Genomic DNA, 22,221 nt, shown 5'->3' on the forward strand with positions numbered 1-22,221 from the left:
CAGAGCGCTCCATACAGTACGCTCAGGTGTGAACCCAGCAGGAATGAGTAATACACACTGTATTACTCATACAGCCAATGCATTCCAACACAGAAGTATTGGAATACATTGTAAAGGGGATCAGACCCCCAAAAGTTGAAGTCCCAAAGTGGGCGAAAAAATAAAGTAAAAAAAAAGTTGAAAAAATTAAGTTTTCCCCCCCAAAAATTAAAAGTTTTAAGTAAAAAAAACAAAAAACTTCATTTTCCCCAAATAAAGTTAAAAAAAATTGGTAAAAAATAGGGAAAAAAAAGTTGACATATTAGGTATCGCCGCGTCCGTATCGACCGGCTCTATAAACATATCACATGACCTAACCCCTTAGATGAACACCGTAAAAAATGAAAAATAAAAACTGTGCTAAATAAACAATTTTTTTGTCACCTTACAACACTAAATGTACAACAGCAAGAGATCAAATAGGCGTATGCCCACCAAAATAGTACCAATCTAACCATAACCTCATCCCGCAAAAAATGAGCCCCTACCTAAGACAATCGCCCAAAAAAAACCAAACTATGGCTCAGAATATGGAGACAATAAACATCATTTTTTTTGTTTTAAAAAAGCTGTTATTGTGTAAAACTTAAGTAAATAAAAAAAAAAGTATACATATAAGGTATCGCCGCGTCTGTAATAACCTTCTCTATAAAAATATCCCATGACCTGACCCCTCAGGTGAATACCGTAAAAAAAATATAAATAAAAACGGTGTAAAAAAAGCAATTTTTTGTCACCTTACGTCACAAAAAGTGTAATACCAAGCGATCAAAAAGTCATACGCACCCCAAAATAGTGCCAATCAAACCGTCATCTCATCCCGCAAAAATCATACCCTACCCAAGATAATCGCCCAAAAACTGAAAAAACTATGGCTCTCAGACTATGGAGACACTAAAACATGATTTTTTTTGTTTCAAAAATGAAATCATTGTGTAAAACTTACATAAATAAAACAAAGTATACATATTAGGTTTCGCCGCGTCCGTAATAACCTGCTCTATAAAAATATCACATGACCTAACCCCTCAGGTGAATACCGTGAAAAAATAAAAATGGTGTAAAAAAAGCCATTTTTTGTCACCTTACATCACAAAAAGTGTAATAGCAAGTGATCAAAAAGTTATATGCACCCCAAAATAGTGCCAATTAAACCGTCATCTCATCCTGAAAAACATGAGCCCCTACACAAGACAGTCGCCCAAAAAATAAATAAAACTATGGCTTTCAGAATGTGGAGACACAAAAGAATCCTTTAAAAAAAAAAAATGCTTTGATATGTAAAACTGAAACAAACAACCCAAAAAAGTAGTCATATTTGGTATTGTCGCGTCCGTGACAACCTGCTCTATAAAAATACCACATGATCTAACCTGTCAGATGAATGTTGTAAATAACAAAAAATAAAAACGGTGCCAAAACAGCTATTTCTTGTTACCTTGCCTCACAAAAAGTGTAATATAGAGCAACCAAAAACCATATGTACCCTAAAATAGTACCAAGAAAACTGCCACCCTATCCCGTAGTTTCTAAAATGGGGTCACTTTTTTGGAGTTTCTACTCTAGGGGTGCATCAGGGGGGCTTCAAATGGGACATGGTGTCAAAAAACCAGTCCAGCAAAATCTGCCTTCCAAAAACCGTATGGCATTCCTTTCCTTCTGCGCCATGCCGTGTGCCCGTACAGCAGTTTACGACCACATATGGGGTGTTTCTGTAAACTACAGAATCAGGGCCATAAATATTGAGTTTGGTTTGGCTGTTAACCCTTGCTTTGTAACTGGGAAAAAAAAAAATTTAAATGGAAAATCTGCCAAAAAAGTGAAATTTTATCTCAATTTTCTATTAACTCTTGTGGAACACCTAAAGGGTTAACAAAGTTTGTAAAATCAGTTTTGAATACCTTGAGGGGTGTAGTTTCTAGAATGGGGTCATTTTTGGGTGGTTTCTATTATGTAAGCCTCACAAGGTGACTTCAGACCTGAACTGGTCCTTATAAGGTGGGTTTTTGAAAATGTCTGAAAAATTTCAAGATTTGCTTCTAAACTTCTAAGCCTTGTAACGTCCCCAAAAAAATAAAATATCATTCCCAAAATGATCCAAACATGAAGTAGACATATGGGGAATGTAAAGTAATAACTATTTTTGTAGGTATTACTATGTATTATAGAAGTAGAGGAATTGAAACTTGGAAATTTGCAAATATTTCCACATTTTTGGTAAATTAGTTTTTTCTTTTATAAATAAAAATGAATTTTTTTGACCTTTTCAAAAATGGCCTGGTTCTTAAGGTGAAAATGAGCCTGGGAGTGATTGACACATGGGTGCAGGAGAGGGGGCCATACTAAGGATTGCCACGAGCTCTGTATTAGCCCCTGGAGGAGTCTTAGGGTGCAGCTTATATATTCAGGGGTGAGACAGAAAATAATAGACACGGTAGCCGTGCTGCGGCTTGGCTGAAAGTCACTGTGTGAACAGAGATCAAGTCCAGCCTCCCTGTCTGCAGTAATAACCCACGTCATGTGGTAAATATTAGGCGTCCAGCACGTGTACACATTGTATGTTTTCTACTGTCAGCGAACAGGTTAATAACACATGACCTCCTCTTGTTTCAGGTGGCAACGGAAGTCCTTGGTGTAGCTGGCTTTGTCTTCCTCCCGGAAACATTACCCAGCTGATATTCCATGGTACGCGACGTGGCCGCTACTGAGTCCTTGTTGTTTGTTCCTCCGTATCACTGGGCTTCTGAAGGTGTCGGGTCCGGTGTGCGGGGTCCCACGCCGTCCACAGCATCGGGCACGGCTAATGGTTCCGGGGTCGCCTGTTTCCTAGGGGAATGGAAAATGTATAGACACCAGGCCGGTCACCAAGAGCCACGTCTAATGGGAGAGGCCGAAAGGGAGAAAAGCTGGAGCAAGGAGCCGAGTGACAGTAGTGACGAGGGGCTGCACATGCCCGGTGAGTACGGTCATCAGATCGAGCTGCCATGTCACTGCCAGGATAGCCTCTGCTGTGTCTGTTCTCTGCTTCATGTCCCTGCTGCCTGTTGTATCGACCAAGTACAATGTTCCTTCTAATCTGTCATATATCTAGTATATCCCTGCCTGTTACATCCCCTATAACCTGTCATATGTCTAGTATATCCCTACATGTTACATCCCCTCTAACCTGTCATATATCTAGTATATCCCTGCATATTACATACCCTCTAACCTGTCATATATCTAGTATATCCCTGCCTGTTACATCCCCTATAACCTGTCATATGTCTAGTATATCCCTGCCTGTTACATCCCCTATAACCTGTCATATGTCTAGTATATCCCTACATGTTACATCCCCTCTAACCTGTCATATATCTAGTATATCCCTGCCTGTTACATCCCCTATAACCTGTCATATGTCTAGTATATCCCTACATGTTACATCCCCTCTAACCTGTCATATATCTAGTATATCCCTACATGTTACATCCCCTCTAACCTGTCATATATCTAGTATATCCCTACATGTTACATCCCCTCTAACCTGTCATATATCTAGTATATCCCTGCATATTACATACCCTCTAACCTGTCATATATCTAGTATATCCCTGCCTGTTACATCCCCTATAACCTGTCATATGTCTAGTATATCCCTGCCTGTTACATCCCCTATAACCTGTCATATGTCTAGTATATCCCTACATGTTACATCCCCTCTAACCTGTCATATATCTAGTATATCCCTGCCTGTTACATCCCCTATAACCTGTCATATGTCTAGTATATCCCTACATGTTACATCCCCTCTAACCTGTCATATATCTAGTATATCCCTACATGTTACATCCCCTCTAACCTGTCATATGTGTAGTATATCCCTGCATGTTACATCCCCTCTAACATGTCATATATCTAGTATATTCCTACATGTTACATCCCCTCTAACCTGTCATATGTCTAGTATATCCCTGCATGTTACATCCCCTCTAACCTGTCATATGTCTAGTATATCCCTGCATGTTACATCCCCTCTAACCTGTCATATATCTAGTATATCCCTGCATGTTACATCCCCTCTAACCTGTCATATGTGTAGTATATTCCTGCATATTACATCCCCTCTAACCTGTCATATATCTAGTATATCCCTGCATATTACATCCCCTCTAACCTGTCATATATCTAGTATATCCCTGCATGTTACATCCCCTCTAACCTGTCATATATCTAGTATATCCCTGCATGTTACATCCCCTCTAACCTGTCATATATCTAGTATATCCCTACATGTTACATCCCCTCTAACCTGTCAAATGTCTAGTATATCCCTGCATGTTACATCCCCTCTAACCTGTCATATATCTAGTATATCCCTACATGTTACATCCCCTCTAACCTGTCATATATCTAGTATATCCCTGCATGTTACATCCCCTCTAACCTGTCATATGTGTAGTATATCCCTACATGTTACATCCCCTCTAACCTGTCATATGTGTAGTATATCCCTGCATGTTACATCCCCTCTAACCTGTCATATGTGTAGTATATCCCTACATGTTACATCCCCTCTAACCTGTCATATGTGTAGTATATCCCTGCATGTTACATCCCCTCTAACCTGTCATATATCTAGTATATCCCTACATGTTACATCCCCTCTAACCTGTCATATATCTAGTATATCCCTGCATGTTACATCCCCTCTAACCTGTCATATATCTAGTATATCCCTGCATGTTACATCCCCTCTAATCTGTCATATGTCTAGTATATCCCTGCATGTTACATCCCCTCTAACCTGTCATATATCTAGTATATCCCTGCCTGTTACATCCCCTATAACCTGTCATATGTCTAGTATATCCCTGCATATTACATCCCCTCTAACCTGTCATATATCTAGTATATCCCTGCATGTTACATCCCCTCTAACCTATCGTATAGCTCTAGTATATTCCTGAATGATTTGTTTCTTCTAACCTGTCTTATCTCTAGTATGTTGCTGCTGGCCCCCTTATTTATAACTTCGGGATATACATTTTACCATGATTCATGCTTATATTTGTGGGACCTGCATCAGTTCTTCTAGGTATACTTGTACACAGTTTATGAAGGAACTTGGCAGTGAGGATGTTGCAAACATCTTGGAAAACTAACCACAGATCTTAAGCGTGATCGAATCCTTCTGCCTCTTCATGTAAACCCAGGCAGACTCGATGATGTTGAGACCAGAACTCTGTTTGGGATATATCATCACTTCCAGGACTCCTCGTTCTTCTTTATACTGAAGATAGTTCTTAATGACCTTGGCTGTGTGTTTGGAGTTGTTGTCCTGCTGAAGAATAAATTTGAAGCCAATCAGACCCCTCACTGATGATACTGCATGATGGATAAATATCTGCTCTTTTTAAAAAGCACAACAGAAACATAGTGCAGCAGGTAAAAGACACATCATGTTTACTTCCCTTTGAAATCGGAAGATGTCCAGCAGTGCCATCAGCTCAGAACTGGCATAAAACAGTGGGACCCAGTTACGTCACCCATCTACTGTTCAGATAAGTCTGTCCAGCAGTGGTCTTCATGGAAGAATTGCAGCCAAAAAGCCATACCTTTTCATGTGGGAACAAGACCAAGCAACTCCACTGTGCACGAAAACATGGGAACTAGGGTGCAGAAAAGAAGGTTCTCTGGACTGAGTCAAAATTAGAATTTTTTGCCTGTAACAGAAGGGCTGGAGAGTGGTACAATAATGAGTGTCTGCAGGCAACCGTGAAGCTTGCTGGAGGTTCCTTGCAAGTTTCAGGCTACATTTTATCCATTGGAGTTGGAGATTTGGTCAAGATGAATGTTGTCCTCAGTGCTGAGAAAAGCAGGCATGTAGGTATCCATCGTGCAATACTATCAGGGAGGCATCTGTTTGGCTTCAGATTTAATCTACAGCAGGACTACGACCCCAATACAGAAGAATTTGAGCAAGTCTTGTGGATATTGCTCCAAGTTGTCTGGAACAACCTTCCTGCCGAGTTCCTTTAAAAACTGTGCGCAATTGTACCTAGAATTAAAGCTTTTTTGAAGTCAAATGGTTGTCACACTAAGTATTGATTTGATTTGATTTAGATTTATTTTGTTCATTCACTAAGGGCTCTTTCACACTTGCGTTCTTTTCTTCCGGCATAGAGTTCCGTCGTCGGGGCTCTATGCCGGAAGAATCCTGATCAGGATTATCCTCATGCATTCTGAATGATGGAGAGAAATCCGTTCAGGATGCATCAGGATGTCTTCAGTTCCGGAACGGAACGTTTTTTGGCCGGAGAAAATACCGCAGCATGCTGCGCTTTTTGCTCCGGCCAAAAATCCTGAACACTTGCCGCAAGGCTGGATCCGGAATTAATGCCCATTGAAAGGCATTAATCCGGATCCGGCCTTAAGGTAAACGTCGTTTCGGCGCATTACCGGATCCGACGTTTAGCTTTTTCTGAATGGTTACTATGGCACCCAGGACGCTATTAAAGTCCTGGGTGCCATAGTAGTAGTGGGGAGCGGGGGAGCAGTATACTTACCGTCCGTGCGGCTCCCGGGGCGCTCCAGAATGACGTCAGGGCGCCCCACACGCATGGATGACGTGATCACATGGATCATGTGATCCATGCGCATGGGGCGCTCTGACGTCATTCTGGAGCGCCCCGGGAGCCGCACGGACTGTAAGTATACTGCTCCCCCGCTCCCCACTACTACTATGGCAGCCAGGACTTTAATAGCGTCCTGGGTGCCATAGTAACACTGAACGCATTTTGAAGACGGATCCGTCTTCAAATGCTTTCAGTTCACTTGCGTTGTTACGGATCTGGCGGGCACCTCCGGCAAATGGAGTGCACGACGGATCCGGACAACGCAAGTGTGAAAGAGGCCTTAGCATTTTGTTAACTGATAAAAATTAATTATTAGCACTTTTATTTTTGAAAGCCTTCTTACTTTGCAGCATTTTTTCCCACACCACTTCCATAATCAGTGAGACCTTTCCAAAATTACCATACACTATACTAAGCGTTTCTGTGTGTTACTTCAGTTCCTGATAATTCCACCGCTGTATAGTCTATGTATAATTAGGCTTTCTATTACATTTGACATTCGGGTTTAATTCGGGAGACTCCTGCTGTGACTATTTGGCTGCATAGAGATGTGATCAACGTCTAGCATAATAAAAATCCACTGGCTTTAGAGAGAATTAAATATGCAATTGACAATATAATACATGTCTAAATAAAGCTCTCGATGTTCTAAAGTAGTAAATGTAAATCTGCACCACTATGGGGCTGTTACTTTGCCGTTATGAATGGCATTGTTCTAATTCTAGACATACATTTGCAGTCTATATTTGGTTTGTATAGGGTCATGTAACGTAAGGATCTGCTATGGTGTGCTCATGGATACAATGCTTTTATTTTCCAGGAAACGCAGAAGTGCCATACTAATTGGGGGTCTGTCAATCTTTTTATGGCAACCAACCCAACATGTTTATCCAGTTCCTTAGATGAGTTTGATTGAACATTGTAGAAACAAAGCAACTCAAAGCATTTCCTTATAACATATAGCAAGATAAGGGAAGTGCGTTCATGCAGCCGGTGCCCGACTCACCTGGTGTCTCATTTGGCACAGTGTCTGGAAATGGCCTTTCTGATAAACTTGAACTGGCCGATGCCAGTGTAGAAATTAGCAGGATGAATGGAGAGGATGGTAAGTGCTTATTGTATACATGGCTGCATTGTTATTTTGTTGTAGAAATATTTCATGACTTTTATTTTGTTATATTTAATGTATAAAATAGCTTATTAGATTTCATAACATTTTATTTTGTGTTATGCAGTTTCCATTAGAAATGTCCAAGCACCATTTATCGTTGTTAGATCTAAAGAATAATAAGGGGTGTTTCAGTTATGTTATCAATACGGGATAAATGTTAGATCGGTTGGGGTTCTACCTCTGGGCCTCCCACCGATGATAACGGGGACCCTGTATCCAATGGATAACCTTTTAAAGGGGTTGTCTCACGTCAACAAATGACATTTACCATGTACACAAACTGAATACAAGGCACTTACTATTGTGATTGTCCATATTGCTGGCTTGATTTATTTTTCAATCTCATAATGCACTGCTCATATCCAGGGGTTACAGCCACCCCTGCAGCGCTGATATAAGGTGGCCACCAGAAAGGTCGTCTCTTTTTCGTATATTGTACAAGCTCAGCCACGACTGCTAGATTACAGAGTGGTCGTAACCCCTGTATATGAGCAGTGTATATTGTGATGGAAAAATGAATACAGCCAGCAAAGGAGGCACTATGGACAACCACAATACATTAGTAAGTGCTTTGTATTAACTTTCTCTACATGATAAATGCCATTTGCTGAAGTGGCACAACCCCTTTAAATAGTGGATGCCTATATGGCACTGAATGTTAATGGATGTTGATGGACAAGAACTTCCAAGTGTCAGATTTGGAAGTGTGGAATTTGCCAATTCTTTACCGCAAACACATTTTGTACTTAGTGAAACCAAACCCAGAGATAGGTAGACTTTTTATTCTGTCACAAATGGCTAAAATAGAAACTTGCAAATATTATGTGTAAATAATACTTCTCATTACAAATGATTCGTTGACATGTCAATAAATAATTGTATTTATTTGTTGGACTACCAGAACATTTTTTCACACATATAGCTGTCTTTTTTATTTTTAGTGGTAAATTGTGCAAAAAGTAGAAAAAAATACATTTCACCGGGGCCACGACTAATTGAGGACCCGGCTTTTTTGCGGCCTACTCCCGCATCGGCTCCCCGCGGGCTCTTCTCTCCCAGCCGGCGTTTACGCTCGGCCGGGGCTTTAGCATTAAGTGCGGGAGGGGGAGGCCTCTTTTCAGGGACGGTAGAGAGTCGCCGGGGGCCGACTCCATTTTGGGGGGGGGCATTAAGTTCTCCCCGCCCCCCTCCTTCAGCTGCATCCCTGGGGCGAATCTTGGCGCCTTTTTCTGCCTCCGCCCACATCCTGTTTCAAATAAACCTCGGTAGGACTCTGGAGAAGCTCCTCTGGACAAGCTGCATTGAGGGACACAAGTTGGGTAAGCTTTGTCGCCCCTTCCTACAGGGTTTAACCCCATCCTCATTATGTCCGAACCCAGGCCCCAAAGCAGGTGGTCACTTCGGTGCGCCATTTTGCTTGTGCGTCGTGTCACTCAAAATTTCCATCCGGTCAGTCAGATCCCCTCTGCTCTGCGTGCTCTGCTCCACCGTCAAGTGGCTATGCCCCTGACCCAATCGCCCCTACTGCCCAGCCTATGGTAGAGCCTGAGCGGGCGCGCTCCCTGTCAAGAATAGTACAGGACGTCTCCCATACCAACAAGGCTATTGTGGAAATATTGGGGCATTTGTCAGCAAGGCCGTCCTCTGACCAGTCTGACTCTGGGGATCCTGGGGCTCATTCCCCTCGCGGCCATCCCGCTAAACGGGCCAGACCATCCTCCCCCAAAAGGCGGTCTGCGTATGCCATTTCCTCTGCTTCTCCGCCATCTACCAGAAAGTCTGACTCCGACGTGTCCTCCGTGGAAGAGGCATGTTCCAAAGAGAGGTTTTCAGATGAGGATTTTGTCTCTCCTGAGGGTCAGTCGTCTAAACTGTCCTCCATGGTGGACAATCTTATTACAGCAGTTATAGAGACTTTACAGGTTGAGGACCCTGCACCCTCATCGGCCGGCATTGGGTTTTTCCTTTAGGAGGTCTTGTCGCTCGCCCAAATGTTTACCCAACCACTAGGATTTTAATTCCTTTCTTTCCAAGAAGTGGAATTTTCCTGATAGACGTTTTGCCTTGCCAAAACGCTTAAACGTCCTTTATCCATTTCCGGAGGATTTGACTAAGAAGTGGTCGTCCTCACCTATAGTTGACCCGCCAGTTTCCCGCTTGGCTAAACATACTACCTTGCCAATGGCGTATAGGGGCTTCTTTCTCTGATATCAGGGATAAAAAAATTGGAAGCTTTAGCACTGCAACCGGTGTTTACTTCTACATGGGTGAGCAAAGCTATGGGTGAGTGGGCAAATAATTTACGTCAAGGTCTCTCTTCGGGGATCCCCTCTGAGTAACTGGCCGATATTGCCTTGCTGCTCTCCCATGCCAGTGCGTATGTTTGTGAAGCCTCTTTGGACGCGGCCAGGCTTATGGCTCGCTAGTCATCCCTTTTGGTGGCTATTCGCCGTACCCTATGACTCTCCTGCTGGGCCGCAGATAATGCTTTAAAGCGGACCCTGACGGCCCTCCCCTTTATCGGCAGCAGACTTTTTGGTAAGCGCCTGGATCAGATCATTTCTGATGCTACTGGTGGTAAGGGCACTCATTTACCACAGAGCAGGGTACGCTTCAACAAGTCAAAAAAGCGTAAGCCTCTTTTTCGCCCCTTTGAGAGTTTTTACAGCCCCATGCGGCCAACCGACAAGTCTGCCCAGAATCAGAAGCGCAAGCCTTCCTTTAAGTCTGGACCCTTCTGGCATCCCCGTCAACAGGGCTCCAAGTCCTTCGAATAGGCAGCCGGCTTAATCTGTTTCGACATGTTTGACTTGCTCACGTCTCGGATGCTTGGGTGAGAGAGGTCATCACAGAGGGTTACAAGCTGGAGTTCATGTCCGCCCCTCTGTCCTGTTTTTTTCCCTGTCTCCTCCAGCCTCTTCCTCTGCCGCAAATTAATTTTTTCAGGCTATTCACACACTTCTGCAGCAGAGAGTGATTGTCCCAGTTCCTGCGCAAGACAGTTTTCGCGGGTTCTACTCCAATCTCTTTGTGGTCCGTGGCATTCTGGACCTCAAGGTGCTCAACCGCTTCCTTTGTATCCGCCGCTTCCGGATGGAGTCCCTGAGATCGGTCGTTGCGTCCATGGAACCGGGGGAGTACCTGTCCTCGATAGACATCAAGGACGCTTATCTTCATTTCTCATCTGCTTAGGTCATCAAAAGTTTCTCCGGTTCGCAGTGGGTCCCTTTCACTACCAGTTTGTGGCCCTTCCGTTCGGCATGGCCACAGCTCCTAGAGTCTTTACGAAGTTTCTGGTGGCAGTCATGGCCCTGCTTCATGCCAGGGGTATAGTGGCGATCCCTTACTTAGGTGATATCCTGATAAAGGCTCCGTCATTCCGGGCAATAGCAGACAGCCTGCGCATAGTCTTGGACACTCTGGAACGCTTCGGATGGATCCTGAACCTGCAGAAGTCTTGTCTTTATCCATCTCAGCGGCTAACCTTTCTGGGCATGTTACTCGACACCTTTCAGGCCAAGTTACTTTTACCCCCGGAGAAGCTATCCACCCCAGATTCTCCCCTTGTTGCGGCCCCGTCCTCTTCCCGTTCGTCACTGCATGCGGGCTAAGAGTCACATGGTCTTTGCCTTCAAAGCAGTTCCCTATGCTCAGTTCCATACCAGGACTCTTCAGCAAGCCATTCTGACCAATTGGGACCGTTCCCCAGCCTCCCTGGATCGGTCCATACGTCTCTATGCCCCGACCCCTCAGGTGGTGGATGGTTTCGCCGATGTTGAAGTCGGGCCACTCGTTCCTTCCTCTCTGTTGGACGGTATTGACAATGGACGCAAGCCTCCGGGGTTGGTAAATCTATCTGTTCAAGGCATGTGATCACGCGAGGAGCGCTCCCTCCCAATCAACATTCTGGAATTGAGAGCGATTCGTCTCTCTCGCTGCGGCATTGTACCGACCATCTCCGGGGACGTCCGGTTTGAGTTCAGTCTGACAACTCCACGGCTGTGGTGTACCTCAATCACCAGGGCGGCACCCAGAGCCCGGCAGCCATGGAGGAAACAGCTCTGATCCTCAGCTGGGTGGAGAACCATGTTCCGGCGCTGTCGGCAGTCCACATCCCCGGCGTCGACAACTGGATCGCCGACTTCCTCATCCAGGAGCGTCTCGATCCCAACGAATGGGCTCTTCACCCGCAGGTTTTTCTAGCCGTCTGCGAGCGATGGGGTCGGCCGGACATGGATCTCATGGCCTCCCGCTTCAACCACAAGGTCAAGGACTTTGTTTTGCGGTCCATGTATCCCATGGCCCTGGCGTGCTACGCTCTAGTGATTCACTGGAGTCAGTCCACGTTTCCTTACGTGTTCCCTCCTCTTCCTCTCATTCCGCGTCTCTTCCGGAAGATCAGGTCCGAAGGTCTGCCAGTCATTCTCGTGGCCCCCGATTGGCCACGACAAGTGTGGCAAGCATCTCTAGTCGCCCTCCTAGCGAACGAACCCTGGTGTCTTCCTCTTCGTGAGGACTTCTTGTCGCAGGGACCGATCTTCCACCTGAATTTAGGGTCGCTACATTTAACGGCATGGCTGTTGAAGCCACCGTACTAAGGGCTCGGGGTTTCTTGGATGCGGTTGTCCAGACCCATGATTCGTACCAGAAAGCCTGCGTCTTCCTGAATCTACCACCGGACCTGGAAGTCCTGCTTTAGTTGGTGCGAGCGTCATCAGCTGTCTCCCGTTCGTTTCTCGTTGCCGCGACTCTTGTCTTTTCTGCAGTCGGGCATGGACTTGGGGCTGGCTCTCAGCTCCCTCAAAGTGCAAGTTTCGGCCCTCTCCATTCTTTTTCAGTGGAACTTGGCTTTGCTTTCTGCGGTTCGGACTTTTCTGCAGGGGGTTGCGCATGCTGCGCCCCCTTTCCATCCTCTGTTGAATCCTTGGGATCAGGTCGCCTTTCCTGATCCTCCATCAAGACAAAGTAGTCCTTCACCCTGTTCAGTCCTTCCTTCCGAAGTGTGTGTCGGCATTCCATCTAAATGAGATTATTCTCCCTTCATTTTGTCCTGACAGGTCTCAACCTCGGGAGCAGTCACTCCACACTCTGGATTTGGTACGAGCCGTTCGCATCTATCTGTCCCAGACGTCATCCTTTTGGCGGACGGATTCCCTGTTCGTCATTCCAGAGGGGCAGAGACGAGGGCTGGCTGCGTATAAAACTTCCATTTCCCCATGGATTCGTTTGGCCATTGTGGAAGCATACCATGTCAGTGACCAGGCCCCACCCTTCCGGGTTACTGCTCCTTTTGCTCGGGCAGTGGGGGCCTCTTGGGCAGTGCAACATGGGGCTTCGGTCCTTCAGGTATGCAAGGCAGCTACATGGTAGTCTTTGCACGCTTTTGCCAAGTGCACACCTTTTGCGTCTTCTGACGCTTCTCTGGGACGTAAAGTATTGCAGACGGCGGTTCTCTGATTGGCAGGAGGGTTTCTTGTTATCCCCACCCTTGGGACTGCTCTGTAATGTCCCATGGTCAAGCCTGTGTCCACCAATGAGACCGATGAGAAAACTAGATTTTTGTACTTCCTGTAAAATCTGTTTCTCTTCCGTTCATTGGGGGACACAGCTCCCACCCATTATTTTGTTTAACGGCCTTTTCGGGCCTGTGTGGTTCTGGGTTTGTACATAGTGTGATTTTCTTGTGTCTGGCTTCTCCTACTGCTTTTGCACTAGCTGATTTAGCTTAGTCCCTGTAGGAAGGGTATAACTGAAGGGGGGAGCTCACACCTTTTGTGCTTAGTGTCCTCCTCCTAGTAGCAACAGCTATACCCATGGTCAAGCCTGTGTCCCCCAATGAGCGGAAGAGAAACAGATTTTTAAAAAATCAAGTTTTTCATTTATATGTAGTTTTTAGTTTTAGCAAACTTACATTTAAATTTTTGCCCTTTTTGTTATGGTTTTTGATTATTAATATTTTATATATCCTGAGGATAGGTCATCAGTATAGAAAAAGTGGAGAACCCCTTTAAGATGGTTAATAAAGAGTACAGTTTGTGATTTTGCAAAGTATGATTACATTTGTCTTGCAGGATACTAAATAAGTTCTCTAAAGTGCATGGTAAAACATTTTTATAAAGAAATACCACGTGTAAGAGGCCAAACAGTGAGGATGTATCAACATTAAAGGGGTATTCTTATTTGGACATTCTTGGCATGTCAATAATAAATGCCATAGATGTCTGATAGGTCTTAACCTCTTAGTGACAACCAATACGCCTTTTTACTGACGTTAACAAAGTGGGTTTGGGGTTGCTGTGCATGTGCAGTGTCCTCTTCATTCACTGTTATAGGACTTCCAAAAATTGTCTAGCAAGCCTGCTTTGCTATTTCCAATAGCAGTAAAATGGAAAGGAAACCACACATGCGCAGCCATCCCTCCATTCACCATTTTGGGACTTCCGAAAATATCTGAGCCAGCTAAGTCCCATAGCAGTGAATGGGGAAAAAAAGCCACACATGCGCAGCTTTCTGTCTAGTCACACCAGGGCTATATTCTTGAGATACGCGCAAGTCTTAGAGATGGGACCCATCCTATTGATATACCATACCTTTTTAAGGGCTCATGCATACGACCGTTATAAGTTTTGCAGTCTGCAAATTGCTGATCCCCAAAACACGGATATCGTGTGTGTGCATTCCACATTTTCTGAAACGGCTGGCCCCTAATAGAACAGTCCTATCCTTGCCTGTAATGCGGACAATAATAGGACATGTACTACTATTTTTTGCAGGGCCGTGGAATGGACATACGGATGCGGACAGCACATGGGTATGCTGTTCGTATCTTTTGCGGCCCCATTAACCACTTGCCGCACACGTAACACCGATAGGCGTCCGGGCGGCGGCTCTCTCAGGGCTCAGCGACGGCTATCGGCGCCATCTCGTGAGACCTGAGATTTCCTGTGAACGCGCGCTCACAGGATCGCGCAGTTCACAAGTTCATCTACAGCCTGCCAGCAGCGATCATTGGCTGGCAGGCTGTAGATTTTTAAAATAACCAATGAAATGGGTATGTCAGATGCTATTTTGTAAATAGCGTCTGATATACCTGCTACCGAGTCCTCTGGTGGTCCCTTTTGCTTGGATCGACCACCAGAGGACACAGGCAGCTCTGTAAGTAGCACCAATCACCACACACACACATTACACCCGCCCCTGTCACTTATTAACCCCTGATGACCCCATATTAGACTCCCTGATCACCCCCCTGTCATTGATCACCCCTCTGTAAGGGTCCCTTATCACTGCCAGTTACTTAGCTACTTGTTAGGTAGTTAGCGCCCAGCCCACCGCACCGCAGTCACTGATTAGTCGCTAATTAGCGTCATCGCTGTCGCTAATCAGCACTAGTACTATATAGTATCTGTAAGTGATCAAGACTGATTGCAATCAGATCTATATCAGTACATTAGGGTCACCTTAGGCTCTACAAAAAACGCAGTGTTCGTCCGATCAGGCCTGATCTTGTGCGCACACTTGCGTTCAGTCCGCCCCACCGCAGTGACAGAAATGTTTTTTTTCTGATCACTGCAAAAACACCGTAAAATCACTGCGGCGCTATAAAGATCACTTTTGAGCTTTCTGGATCTTTATTAGCGATCGCAGCTTTACTTCGCAAGCACTCCTTTTTACTAGGCAGGTGTGCTCTTTTTCCTGGGTAGTCTCAGAGGAATACCCCCTAAATTTAGTTAGCCCAAAATGTCAAACAAGGGGTATTCCGCTGAAGAGGCCTACAGGATTCTGGCCCTGATGGATGAAAGCGATGGGGACGCCTCACCTGCTGAATCCAGTGGTTCAGAATATGAACCTGTAGACAGCAGTGGCACTCTAACCGCTAGTGAAGATGACGAGGTTGAGGTCCCTGCTACGGTCAGGCGTACCCGATCCCTTGTCAGTGTTCTGCATACCCCGCGTGATGAGCCTCATTTGCAGCTGAGTGGTGCTAGCGCTGATCTTTTTTATGGTGCGGCATACACCAGCAGCGCAGAACATCCTGGACCTTCTACCAGCGCTTCCGTATTCCCTGGTGAAGTAGCGAGCACCAGAAGGGCAGTTCAAGCTGGTACGGTGGCACGTGCAGTAACTCCCCCGTCGCAGCCACCACGTTCACAGGCCCTTAGAGCCCTTAGTCTCCCAGAGGTGCTGGCAAACCCAAATTGGCACTCCCCTGCTTCCGCCGCACCCGTATTGCCCCCTTTCACCGCCCAGTCTGGAGTTTGCGTGGAGACGGCTCATTTAGGATCAGCCCTCGAGTTTTTTGAGCTGTTCTTCACCGCGGATCTCTATGACTTAGTTGTGGCAGAAACCAACCGCTATGCCACACAGTATATAACCGCCAATCCGGAAAGCTTCTATGCCAGCCTTTCCGGTGGAAACCAGTCACAGTTTCCGAATTGAAAATATTTTTGGGCCTTATCCTCAGCATGGGTCTAAGTAAAAAAAATGTATTGCGGTCCTATTGGTCTAAAGACCCAATACATTACATGCCCATGTTCTCTGCTGCTATGTCCAGGGCACGTTTTGAGGGCATCATGCGCTTTATGCATTTTACTGACAATAAAACCTGTCATCCAAGAGGCCACCCTGCTTATGACCGGCTCCACAAAATTCCCCTCATAGACCGTTTGTCATCCAGGTTTGCAGATTTGTATATCCCCAATCAGAACATCTGCATAGACGAGTCCTTGTACATTTTACGGGGCGCCTTGGCATAAAACAGTACATCCCCAGCAAGCGCGCCCGGTATGGGGTCAAACTGTATAAGCTCTGTGAAAGGGCCACAGGCTATACATATCGTTTTAGGGTCTATGAGGGAGAAGACTCAAAACTGGAGCCGGTCGGATGTCCTGACTACCTGGGGAGCAGTGGCAAGATTGTCTGGGACTTGGTGTCACCCTTACTCCACAAGGGGTACCACTTATACATGGACAATTTTTACACAAGCGTGGCCCTCTTTCGGCACTTACATCTAGTCGGAATTCAATACTGTGGCACCGCGCGACCTAGTCGCCGGGGCTTCCCCCAACGGCTCGTTAATGCCCGACTTGCACGGGGGGAGAGGCCTGCCTTGTGTGACCAAGAACTGCTCGCGGTGAAGTGGAGGGACAAGAGGGACGTTTACCTTCTGTCCACCATTCACGCAGACACGACTGTACAAATTGAAAGGGCAACTGGAGTCATTGAGAAACCCCTCTCTGTCCACGTCTATAACCTTCACATGGGAGGGGTGGACTTCAATGACCAGATGTTGGCTCCCTATTTAGTGTCCCGCCGCACCAGACGCTGGTATAAGAAGGTGTCTGTTTATTTAATTCAATTGGCTGTCTATAATAGTTTTGTTCTCTACAGTAAGGCTGGGAGAACGGGGTCCTTCCTAAAATTCCAGGAAGAGATAATTTCGGAACTCCTATATCCATGAGGGTCCGTGCCCCAAGTCCCTGATGTAGTGAGCCGGCTACATGGCAGACACTTCCCGAGTGTCTATCCTGGTACCCCAACTCAGCGTTCCCCAAGAAAAGATGTTGTGTCTGAAGCAGGGCTGAAATAAGGCGTGACACCACAGTTTTTTGTCCTGACCAGCCTGCCCTATGCATAGGGGAGTGTTTCCGCAAGTACCACACACAGGTACACTATTAGTGTAGGGATCGCGTGACACAGGACAGGCACACAGGGGTCTTAGGGCCCTTTCTCACAGAGCTGCTACAAACCTCTCCTTTCACCTGGGACAAAGTGCATAATGTACTTTGCCACATCTCTGGGCGACTTGCGCTTTGCACATTGTCCCATGGGGAAGGAGAGGTTTGTTCTATAAAGGTAAAAAAAACAAAAAAATAAAAATCACAGGTAAGCAAAAAAGTTTATGTTCTGTTTCAAATGTTATATAAAGTTTATAAAAGTTGATGTTAATAAATTTATTGCGTTGCGGCCTGTTTTTTTTTTTTTTTTCGTTTTTACCTTCTAGGTGGACCAAGCGATTACAGATTACACAAAAGCGATTGTCAGATTACACAAAAGTCAGTGTATGCGGCGCTGCAAGACGAGATTTCTCCTCTGCAGTAAAAAAAAGATACGTTTGCCGAGGCTTATGAGCTGAGGGGCGGTGTTCATATGCTTTGGCAACCATTTTTATAAAAAAAAATAATAATAATCTGGCAATGATTTATTCATCCACATCGATTGATGTGAATGGAGAAATCGAGTTTGCCAGGGCATACGAGCTGAGTGGGTTTGGATGCTGGGCAGACGCCTTTCCCCTCTTTTTTTTTTTTTGCACATTTTTTGGCAGAGATTTTTTCATCCACATTGATCGATGGGAATGAAGAAATCTGTGCCGTTCATTTTTTCTTTCAGCCCAGAGGCTGAACGGAAAAAAAAAATCTCATTACCCGTATGCTCAATATAAGGAGTATAGCAGAAACTCCTAATGCTGGCCATACATGTAATGATTGTGGAGACCCTCAAATGCCAGGGCAGTACAAACATTCCACAAATGACCCCATTTTGGAAAGAAGACACCCCAAGGTATTCGCTGAGGGGCATATTGAGTCCATGAAAGATTTAACTTTTTGTCACAAGTTAGCGGAAAGGGAGACTTTGTGAGAAAAAAATAATAATAATTTCCGCTAACTTGTGCCAAAAAAAATAAATCTTCTATGAACTCGCCATGCCCCTCACGGAATACCTTAGGGTGTCTTCTTTCCAAAATGGGGCCACATGTGGGGTATTTATACTGCCCTGGCATTTTAGGGGCCCTAAAGCGTGAGAAGAAGTCTGGAATCCAAATGTTTAAAAATGCCCTCCTAAAAGGTACTCATTGGAATTTGGGCCCCTTTGCGCACCTAGGCTGCAAAAAAGTGTCACACATGTGGTATCGCCGTACTCAGAAGAAGTAGGGCAATGTGTTTTAGGGTGTATTTTTACATATACCCGTACTGTGTGTGAGAAATATCTCTGTAAATTGACAACTTTGTTTAAAAAAATGAAAAAAGTTGTCATTTACTGAGATATTTCTCACACACAGTATGGGTATATGTAAAAATACACCCCAAAACACATTGCCCTACTTCTTCTGAGTACGGCAATACCAGATGTGTGACACTTTTTTGCAGCCAAGGTGCGCAAAGGGGCCTAAATTCCAATGAGTACCTTTAGGATTTCACAGGGCATTTTTTACGCATTTGAATTCCAAACTACTTCTCACGCTTTAGGGCCCCTAAAATGCCAGGGCAGTATAAATACCCCACAAGTGACCCCATTTTGGAAAAAATACAAGCCAAGGTATTCCGTGAGGGGCATGGCGAGTTCATGTAAAATTTTATTTTTTGGCACAAGTTAGTGGAATATGAGACTTTGTAAGAAAAAAAAAAAATAATAATAATAATTTTCAGCTAACTTGTGCCAAAAAAAAAAAATCTTTTATGAACTCGCCATGCCCCTCACGGAATACCTTGGGGTGTCTTCTTTCCAAAATGGGGTCACTTGTGGCGTATTTATACTGCCCTGGCATTTTAGGGACCCTAAAGCGTGAGAAGTAGCCTGCCGGATCCGGCAAAACGTATGCTAACTGATGACATTAGTAAGACTGATCAGGATCCTGATCAGTCTTAAAAATGCCTGATCAGTCAAAAAAATGCATTGAAATGTCGTATCCGGCATTTACTTTTTTCACCTTTTTTTTCGGTCTGCGCATGCGCATACCGGAAGGACGCATCCGGCATTCCGGTATTTTGAATGCCGGATCCGGCACTAATACATTCCTATAGGAAAAAATGCCGGATCCAGCATTCAGGCAAGTCTTCAGTTTTTTTCGCCGGAGATAAAAACGTAGCATGCTACGATTTTCTCTTTTGCCTGCTCAGTCAAAAAGACTGAACTGAAGACATCCTGATGCATCCTGAACGGATTACTCTCCATTCAGAATGCATGGGGATATGCCTGATCAGTTCTTTTCCGGTATAGAGCCCCTGTGACGGAACTCTATGCCGGAAAAGAAAAACGCTAGTGTGAAAGTACCCCAAGACGTTAAGAGAACTAGGTAATATTATATAAGTAACTCATATTTATGGTGTCAGGTAAATCATAGAAGGAAAATGTCATTTATGTTTTCTAGCCCTATAATTGTAGTATATGTAGCTGCTTTACATTTTGGGTATAAAGGTCGCTTTTCTAAGGCTACTTTCACACCTGCGTTCAGGTGTCCGCTCGTGAGCTCCGTTTGAAGGGGCTCACGAGCAGTCCTGAACGCAGCCGTCCGGCCCCAATGCATTCTCAGTGGAGGCGGATCCGCTGAGAATGCATCCGCCTGCCAGCGCTCAGCCTCCGCTCCGCTCAGTGAGCGGACACCTGCACGCTGCTTGCAGCGTTCGGGTGTCCGCCTGGCCGTGCGGAGGCGAGCGGATCCGTCCAGACTTATAATGGAAGTCAATGGGGACGGATCCGCTTGAAGATGACACCATATGGCTCAATCTTCAAGCGGATCCGTTCCCCATTGACTTTCAATGTGAAGTCTGAACGGATCCGCTCAGGCTACTTTCAGACTTAGAAAATTTTCTAAGTTATAATGCAGACGGATCCGTTCTGAACGGATGCAAACGTCTGCATTATAGGAGCGGATCCGTCTGATGAAACATCAGACGGACCCGCTCCGAACGCTAGTGTGAAAGTAGCCTAAGTTATGGAGAACTGTGTGCCCCACAGATTTACTATGGATCTATATGTTCTTTGTGTATTACTGTTTGTACTAATTGCCTGCTTTGATGATTCAAAGATATGTCAAGCTCAGACACAAAAAAAAAAAGACCGAACCCGCGGACACAAAGGATAAATGTGAATGCATCCTAAAACAGTGCTGTACAAAAGTGCTTTTGAAAAAGGGTGATACAGGATTTGGGTCGTGTCTGGTAATCCTGCTCAGCAAGTCAATGGGGCTGAGTTGCAATACAGTAACTGGTGGACAGTTGTGGTGCTATTTTTGGAAGAAAATGTCAGATTTTTCTATTCCTATACAAACCCTTTAAGCATTTAGGGTTTATATCTGACATTCTGACTTGCAGTTGAATTCAGACATTCCTTTAATAGATGTCTTAAATTGATACAAGTGGCTATTATGAGCCCTGATTATATTTATCCCAAGTCTTCCATTTCATCACCCATGCGATCAGTGCTAGAGCAGGGACTCCTAACATGCCCTGATAGCTGTAGGCTGTCCAGGCATGCTGGGAATTGTAGTTTTGCAACAGCTGGGGAGCCGCAGGTTGGTCATTACTGTGCTACAGTATAAAGATGCTGGGGGATATTTACCAACACTCTCCTCATTGGCTGGAGAAGGACCAGTAGACTTCTATGATGAGCTACATATAAGTATGTGTTGTGTTTGCACAGTAGCCTATATAGAGGGTTCTGTCTGGGGACTACGTTTCCCATAATCACTTATTTTACAGTCAGTGCCGGGATTTGGGAATTCATGATCAATCTCTTTACTGAATAATATGAAAAATAAAGATCCATAGTCATTAATATGGAGTTGGTCCCCCCCCCCCTTTGCAGCTAAAACAGCTTCCACTTATCTGAGAAGGCTTTCTATGGCTACATTCACATGGCTGCCTGATCCAGGACAAATGCCGGTTATCGACTGGACAAAAACAGTTACAAGGCATAGTTTTAGTCTGGCCCATACCTGCATTTATGCCAGAAAGCGGCCGAATCACCACTGGACACCATTCTGGATGAATGGGCAAAAATTACCACAGGTTCTAAAATCTATTAGGGTACGTTCTATTAGCCGGATCCTCTGCCGCAGGTATGAATGTTCCCTAAAAGATTTTGGAGTTTGTCGGTGGGAATATTTGACCAGTCATTCACAGTGAGCTCAGACACTGATGTTGGACGATAGGGCCTGGCTCGCAGTCTCTGTACTAGTTCATCCCTAAGGGGTTTGATGGGTTAGAGGTCAGGACTCTTTGTGGTGAGTCAAGTTCTTCCACACCAAACTCACTCAACCATGGCCTTATGGAGCTGGCGTTGTGCACTGGGGCACAATCATACTGGAATAGAAAAGGGGCTTCCCCAAACTGTTCCCACAAAGTTGGAGGCCTGGAACAACCCCATAGCATTATCCATCCACAGCCAAACTTTACAGTCAGCACAGTGCAGTTAGGCTGGTAATGTTCTCTTTTCATTCACCAAACCGAGACTCGTCTATCAGACTGCCAGATAGAGAAGAGTGATTCCTCACTCCAAACAGTAACGACTGCTCCAGTGTCCAGTAGCAGCACACTTTACACCAATCAGTCCGACACTTGGCATTGTGCTTGGTGATGTAAGACTTGCGTACAGCTGCTTGGCCATGGAAAC

The 22,221-nt window shown here is 45.1% G+C and overlaps 1 protein-coding gene across 2 annotated transcripts in view; it reads left to right on the forward strand.

Annotated features, from left to right (window-relative positions):
• Positions 1-2,391: 2,391 nt before the first annotated feature.
• Positions 2,392-22,221, forward strand: part of GOLGA3 (golgin A3) — a 54,493-nt gene continuing 34,663 nt past the window's right edge. The window contains exons 1-3 of one of the 2 annotated variants that reach the window (XM_040416274.1): positions 2,392-2,562; positions 2,653-2,995; positions 7,477-7,761. In XM_040416274.1, coding sequence (XP_040272208.1) covers positions 7,641-7,761 — 121 coding nt within the window. In that variant the 5' untranslated portion in view covers positions 2,392-2,562; positions 2,653-2,995; positions 7,477-7,640. Of the gene's footprint in view, positions 2,996-7,476; positions 7,762-22,221 lie in introns of both variants that reach the window. The other variant, XM_040416275.1, reaches the window with a different exon arrangement.

This window comes from Bufo bufo, chromosome 2 (genome assembly GCF_905171765.1).
Source record: "Bufo bufo chromosome 2, aBufBuf1.1, whole genome shotgun sequence".
Taxonomy (NCBI): Eukaryota; Metazoa; Chordata; class Amphibia; order Anura; family Bufonidae; genus Bufo; species Bufo bufo.